The sequence below is a fragment of the Lycorma delicatula genome, chromosome 5 (genome assembly GCF_047948215.1).
Source record: "Lycorma delicatula isolate Av1 chromosome 5, ASM4794821v1, whole genome shotgun sequence".
Taxonomy (NCBI): Eukaryota; Metazoa; Arthropoda; class Insecta; order Hemiptera; family Fulgoridae; genus Lycorma; species Lycorma delicatula.
In genome coordinates this window covers 94,368,275-94,376,022 of record NC_134459.1, presented here as the reverse complement: position 1 = coordinate 94,376,022, position 7,748 = coordinate 94,368,275, and the positions used below count along the sequence as shown (strand labels likewise).

At 26.2% G+C, this 7,748-nt stretch overlaps 1 protein-coding gene across 1 annotated transcript; it reads right to left on the bottom strand.

Moving 5' to 3' along the window:
* Positions 1–2,322: 2,322 nt before the first annotated feature.
* On the bottom strand, positions 2,323–7,161 carry LOC142324480 (uncharacterized). The gene is made up of 2 exons (XM_075365304.1): positions 7,060–7,161; positions 2,323–3,723 (listed from the first exon to the last, which is right to left on the bottom strand). Exons 1-2 carry the CDS (start codon positions 7,111–7,113, stop codon positions 2,383–2,385), a joined length of 1,395 nt encoding a protein of 464 aa, XP_075221419.1. The 5' UTR covers positions 7,114–7,161; the 3' UTR covers positions 2,323–2,382.
* Between the last annotated feature and the right edge of the window lie 587 nt (positions 7,162–7,748).

Here is a 7,748-nt window from a genome sequence, read left to right as displayed (position 1 = left end):
CCAAAAGATTGAAATATTTGTGGCTCAAATATCTCTAAAACTACTGCATAAATTTTATTGAAATTTAGATATGCTGTAGTAGTGTATCTGAAGTTGTGCATGTAAAACCTTTATGAAGATTGGTTGGGTTGTTCTTGAGTTGTACTTGATTTAAGGACGACAATAGACAATAGATTGAGTTTATGTTGACTTTGTATTGGTGTTTTTTTTCATATGCGCTTAGCAGTGAGTCACAGTGGTGAGTGAGATTGATTCTTCATGATTTTGTGTAAGGTCTACTGTTATTTTAATTATTTCATCAAATTATGGTTATAATAATTTAATTTTCTAATAAATAGAAAATATATTTTAATATTAAACAAAAAAAAATTATACCTCTTAGTTTTCTCTTTTAATTAATATTTCTTGTGCAAAGAATTATACAAAATACAATAATGAAAAGTCAGTCTTCTTGAACAGAACTGTGCAAAAATTTTTACTTACAGGTTTATACCAGATTTAGCCTTCAAATTTGATCTTCATATGTGTGTTAGTGCACTAACACACATATGAAGATCAAATTTAAGTTATATTGTACAAAATTTGTTTGTATTCATTTATTTATAAAGGGATGGCATAATATCCATTCTGAGTTGATTTATATCACATGTTATTGGATCCTTTTCTAGATTGACATAGGAAAGGAACTGAGCATAAAAATCACACCAAATTTTCTGTCTAGATTAATAAAAATTTGAGAAGTAATATGTAAAGGCCAAAAAATTTAATGCAAAAAAAAATCTACACAGTTAATTTTAGAAAAAACACTAAAAAAGAGATTCCATATCAATTAAAAGGCAATATCAATTAATACCTCTTCTAACAAGATACCTTTACATAATATCATAAATTCCTCTATTTTATCTGTGGCGCCACAGCCTAAATTAGATGTTATTTGCTATATTCTAGGTATATTGAAAATACATGGCATGTAAATACAAAAATATACACTTTAATTTTGTGTCATATTAAAAAATATACAAATAAAGATCCCTACTAAATAGTTGTTGAAATAAATATTAAAAAGAATCTAAATTTATTAAAAATCAAAAAAATGAAACATCACTTATGATAATAAAAGGTTATTCCCCACCTGTAAGTTTTGTTTATGAGTAATGTCTTTTTGATTGGTTTAAGGTTCATGATATTCTTATCTATTTTAAGATGACCTTTTTTATCTATTACACCTATATAAAAGTGCTTATTAAGTCATGATGGAGAGTCTAAATTGGAGGTTTAAATGATTTAGATGTTTTGAAATTCACACATTTTAGTGGGATTGTCTGAAACTAAGACACTTGGTTGTATTTCAAAAGTTTGTTTTATAATGATTTGTAAGTACTGATTATTTATCATTTAATAATTTAATATTTATTAGTATTACATTTCTTTCGTTATTATCTATATATATTTTCTTCTTCTTTTTTTATTAATGTTTTTCCACATTATCTACTGATGGTGATTCTTTATGATCAAAATAGGCATCTGGGTGATATTTTAAGCAATATTTTCTAAATAGTTTATGAAAATAATCTTACTTTCCAAATAAATAAAATTGTATGGCTGTGCACCTCAATAATATTGTAATTATATATATATAGACTTCCTGCTTATTAAAAGAAACATCTATTCTTGTAACTTGTTAATTGTTATTTCTGTCTTTTATGTGGGACTTAAGGTCAGTTTATGTATTTTTTTAAGTTTTTTAATTTTTTAATTAATTTTACATTCCAGAATTCAATAAAAGTGAAGAGAAAGTTATGTTTTATGTTTAATGTTTTACATTCCGCCTAGAATTAATTCTATGTAATAAACTTCATCTAGTTTTAAATTTTAATTCTAATTCTAGTTTTTAAATTTTCAATTTTATTTGACACTGAAATTTTATCTAATTTCATGTCATAATGGTATGAATTCAGTTCCTAGGACGATTCATATGAATTGATTCAGATATGCAATTATGTAATTTGGGTAAGTCGAACTGGGATTGTATTTTTTAATTGGCACACAATATTAGGTTTTAAATTGTGGAAATGCAATTTTGACATTATGTATAATTGTAGAAAGGGAAGGAAATTTTGATAATGTTCTTCTTCATGTGAATTGTTCCCAAATTTTAGCAGATACTGATAATGTATTCTCTGTTTATGAGTAGTTTTTGTGTGCCTATGATTATATTTAGGCACTGAGATGTTAAAATTACCACATTTTTACTGTTATTTTCTAGAAAAAGAGAATTTAACAGGAGTTTTAGGTTAAATAAAGGAACTAATTGAGTTTTGCTAATATAAAAGTTTAATTCTACTAACATATCTTTGATGATAAGATAAATATAATCACGTGTCATTTTCTTTTTAATGAATTAGTTATTGCCTGAAGAATGGTATCTTGAGGATTTCTTCCCAAAGTTACATCAGCATTATTGAGGCCAACAAGAAGGCCTGTAACAGGGCAACGAAAATTAACCATCAATGAAGCACCTTTAGGGCTCAGCCCTGCTTTTATACCTGTACCTCTCATAATAGGAAGGTCAATACCAATATCACGCTTAAATCGAGTTCCTCCTCTGTTAAAAAAGTTTCCCAATAAACCTGCTTTTGATCCAAGACTTCCACTTAGAGAAAGTCCATAATTACCGGGTGTTTTTACACCAATATCCATATTATTTTTTGCTGTATTTGTATTATCTTTACCTGCAGCTCCTTGATCCATCTTGTTTTGTAATGCACCAGCACCAAAATTTAATGAACCTTCTAATCCAGTAGTAAATGGGTCACTTTTGCTGATAGATGTTCCGTATTTTGCACCTAAATTCAAACCTAAATTTGCTTTATGTAATGCACTTTGACCAGCTGCCAATCCATACTTAAGAAGATTTGCATCAAAATCAATTTTTTTTTTTAATACTTCACTTCCTAAATCAAAAACCCCATTAACCGTTTGATCAAAAACCCCATTGTTAGATTCTCCTTTTTTTTCATCACCATTATTATTACTGTTTGGAGTATTTTTTGAACTTTGTTCTCCTGGTAGTTCAGTTTCTAGAGGTCCAGGATTTGATGCTTTGTTCAATCCTTCAGTATCTTGAATTGCACTAGAAAGTTTGCCGTTTAAGCTCTTAGAGGCTTCATCTGTTTCTACTTTATTTTTGTCATTGTTTGGTAGTGCATTTGATGGATTTTGTCCAGCTGTTAATTTGTCTTTTTCATCTTCATCTTTAACATTATTTTGTGGATTTAATGGACTTTCCGTATCTGCTAATCCAGTCTTTTGAGAACTGTCGGAATTAAGGTTATTTTTTAACCCTTCAGTGCCTGAACTTAAAGAATCTTGAAGTCCACTGGTTATTTTGTCAGCTGGACTGTTAGAAGTTGCATCTTTCTCACCTTCAGTTGTATCAATTGTTAGTGAATTCAATGCATTTGTTGCTGTATTTAATGCACTTTGTCCGGCCGCTAATCCATAATTCAGAACCCCTGCATCAAAATCCAGTTTATTTTTTAAGGCTTCAGTACCTAAATTTATAACACTACTTGCTGCACTGGATAGTCCTCCAACATTACTGGCAGGGTCTTTAATTATAGAATTACTATCATTTGTTATATTAGTTTCACCTTTTATTCCTAATCTTGTTGGTATAGATAGTGATCCACCAATTTCAATGGCTTTGACATTGTGCTCAAACTATAAAATAAATATTTATAATTATTTTACATGATTATAAAAATATAAAATCTTAACTAATGAAAAAAATTATTCCTAACATATTAGTGAATTAATAATTGATGTATGATTTATTTAATCTGTTTTAAAGAACAAAATAAAATCTCATATAATACTATATCACTTTTCCCTTTTTTAATGTTTAATTTATGTAACATAATGAAAATAAATTTACAATGATACCCACCAGTGAAAATTACATCAACCTATTAATTTTATGACAACTCAAAACCAATTTATTTTAATTTAAATTAAATTGAATTTTTCAACTAAAATAAAAGTCATATAGTATAAATCTGAGTTACTAATTTGTGTCAGGGAATTATTGAGAAGTTAAAAGCAGTAAAAACTTGCTATTACAGTAATCACTTTCTGGTAAAAAGCATGAAGTGTCGCCATAACATTGAGCATCATTAATATTTTGTCACTGCAAGGAATGTTCAATATTAAGGAAAAATAGTATATTTTTTCATTAGTCACTAAGAGCTACGTTTCAGAATTTTTTTGTTAATGTATTTTATCAGATGTTATGCAAGTAAGATATTTTATTAATTTTTACTTTTAATAAGTTTTCTTTTTTTTTTCAAGAGATTGTTTTTAATGGGAGAACTTAATAAAATTGTCTGCTTAGTGTAATGCCTGTAACATAGCGATATAGCAGTATGTTATTTTATATATATATTATATATATATATATATATATATATGAAATATGTGATCCTCAATACTTTCAGGTACAGCAGCACAAACCAAGTATAATGCTGGATAATTGATTGTCTACATCAATCTATGTCAATCAAATAAATTATCGTGGAAATTTCTATCATTGTCATGGAAATTCTAGGAAATGGAAAATATGCTAAACAACTGTGCTAGGTATTGTAGCAAATTATTAGTATATGGATAATGCTAAGTTAATTTTTTTCATTTTTGTCAATTTTTATTGTTGAAAGTATAAATATTATAAAGTAAGAAAATATGAATAATAGAGACAGGTTTAACAAACTCCTTGAAAAAATGGATAATAGGGAATGTTGAAACAAAGTTAGCATTACGTGCTAGTTGGTAGAAGATGTCAGTATTGAAGATTCAGGATTGATCAATAATCTAAACCATCTAAAGAAAAATAAGAATAGATGTTGAAACTGGTATAATTTAAAAGATTTTTTAGCAAGAAGAATAATAAGTTTTTGAAAACTAATTTGTCATATTAGATTTCTCTGTGACTTCAACGATGGTGTTTTACATGTTAATGGTCATATTAGTAATTGTGCAAAGAGAGGTATATAAAAATGCAAGATTAATTGTCATTTTTTTTCCTTTAATGAGTATTTATATTATGTGCTATTTTCTGGTGTAGGTGATTGATTCTAATCATATAAAAAAATATATACTTTTAACATTAGTTGCAAATTTATGAAAACTAAAAGGAAGTTATTTACAAATTCTCCTGACAATTGTATTGTGATATTTTTCATTAAAAAATGTTAAATCTAAATTAATTTAAAAAATAAAGTTCTATCATTTTATGATGTGATTTCAATAAAATTTACTTTTTACTTCATTTAAGATTATTTTTGACACTATTAGCTCATATTAGTGTAAAATGTGTAATTTTTCTTTCTTTTATATATAAAGGTATATAAAATTTAATATAGAGATCACAATTTTTTTAAGAATTATTTTTTCTAACTGTAATCTTTTTAAAGAACTTCTGTAATTATATTATAATATTAACTAACCTAATATATAACCTCCTCATTCTTTCACTAATTATTATATTATTACTGACTTCTGCTTTAGTTATGAAAAATTCTAGAATTCAGAAATGTGTAATTCAGAATTATTCTACAATTCAGAAATAAAAAAAATTGTTTGAATAGATAGGTTCAGTCCACTAGCAATGCGATAAGTGAATAAGGTATGGTTTTTAATGTTTAGAATAAAGGTAATAAAAATATAATCAGCAAGGTACTTTTAATGATATAATCCAAAATTAAAATAAAATAAAATGCCAAATATGGAACATTCATCGAGAAAAATATGTGTACTACTTTTGCTACAACTGAAAATTTTACATTATAAATATGAGTAGTAAAACCATTAGAATATTTAACTCTAATTTGTAGAAAGTGTCATTATTAGAACAAAATTTATTATTTATAAGGTCATTTTGAGGATTGTGTTGATACGCACTGAACTGTTCTGCCTGCACAATGTTCTATATTGGGCAAGTAAGACACAGCTTCAACCAAGAGTACAATGAACACTCCAAATCTCTCCATAGTAACAGAGACACAATTTTCCAATCATCTCATATATGTATATATATATATATATATATATATATATATACTCATATATGTATATATATATATATATATATATATATATACTCATATATGTATATATATATATATATATATATATATATATACTGTATATAAATCATAAATAAATTGTTGTTGACAATAACCTTGATAATCTATATGTACAAAAGTGGACCTCGTATTTACAAGACTAGTATGAAATATAAAAACACATGAGAACTTATAATGATACAAAAATATAAATGAAAATTAAAACCCACTCCACTTTTCAACTACATTCTAAATAATGTCAACCTAATTAGAAATAATTGTTAGTGGTAAATATCAAGTGCTATAAGTAACAACACCAGTCATTGAAGATGATCAGGAAGATGGCTAAAAATAACATTTTCGTTAATGTATAATGTAAATATTTATGTGTAAAAGATTCAGTTTGTAGCTAGATGACACTACTGTTGGAGAAATATGACAGAATGTTTCATATATGATTAAACAATTAGCAATATCCATTGTAATTATTTTTATGTTGTTTATATTGATTATTTTTCATAGAACATGTGTATACATATTTGGTTGTACAAAGCAGTTGTCTCAAATGATAATAAAATTCCAATAAAAAAATCATAATTATCTTTAATTTACTTTTTCATTTAATCAATGCAGTCAAATAATATTTTCTGCAGAATGATGTTGAAAGAATAGTGAAAAAATGTTAACTGTACAAGGAAACTATCCCAGCCAGGGTCATTTTATAAACAGTGTGTCAATAATTTAAATATTGAGCCAGGAACATTAGGTTACCAATTTAAACATAGACAAAAAATCATGCGTTGCTAGTATACACCAACATTCCTCTGTCATAGTACATTCTTCTAAACATCCCACTCTTCTCTTATAAAAATCAGAACTTCCTTCCCATGTTTAAAATTTCTTTGTCAATAAATATAAGATAAAACATTATACTAGCCTGATATAGCAGAAATGTTGTGCAAATTAAAATGAGTTTTTTGCTTTCGAACATTACTTATGCACTATGAAAATTTTCTCTTGTATGTTGCTGTAGTTGTAAGATAAGAAGTGAAATGTAGGTAAATCTGTGCTTATTTTATAAGTCAGTCTCTAGTCATACTTTAACTATATTTCATAATTTAATAAAAGAAATTATTTACACAAAATATTACTTAATATAAATTAAGCATTATTTACATTTTTCAAAGTAAGTTGAGATATTTGTGTAGAATGTACGTTAGTTGCTTATGAATTTTGTTGTATTAGTTATTAATCTTTCAAAAACACATTTATTTGTTTTAAATTTAACACTCAGGGCACATTTAATTACATTAAAGATAATAATGGAACATTAGAAGGAAGACATTGAACATACAGGCCTATTCAAAACAAAAGGATAAGACAATAGATTAGCTATGAGACTTTCAGAATTGATTCGTGTGTACCGTTGTTCATTTATTATTTTTTATTTAATACACACTTATTATGAGTGTAAAAGTATACATATTTGATCAGCTGTTTTATTAAATGCTGAATTTTTGATTTATTTTATTACTAAATTTTATTTTTGGAAAATAATATTTTTAACAAATTGTGCACTTTATAGTTTCAAATTGCCAGTTAGAAATAGTCAAATTTAAATTTTAT

Coding starts and splice junctions, on each gene's coding strand:
- LOC142324480 (XM_075365304.1), bottom strand. CDS start 7,113: ATGTTCGAAAGCAAAAAACTCATTTTAATTTGCACAACATTTCTGCTA. Junction 3,724..7,059: donor CAACATTTCTGCTATATCAG/GCTAGTATAATG, acceptor TTTATTTTATAG/TTTGAGCACAATGTCAAAGC.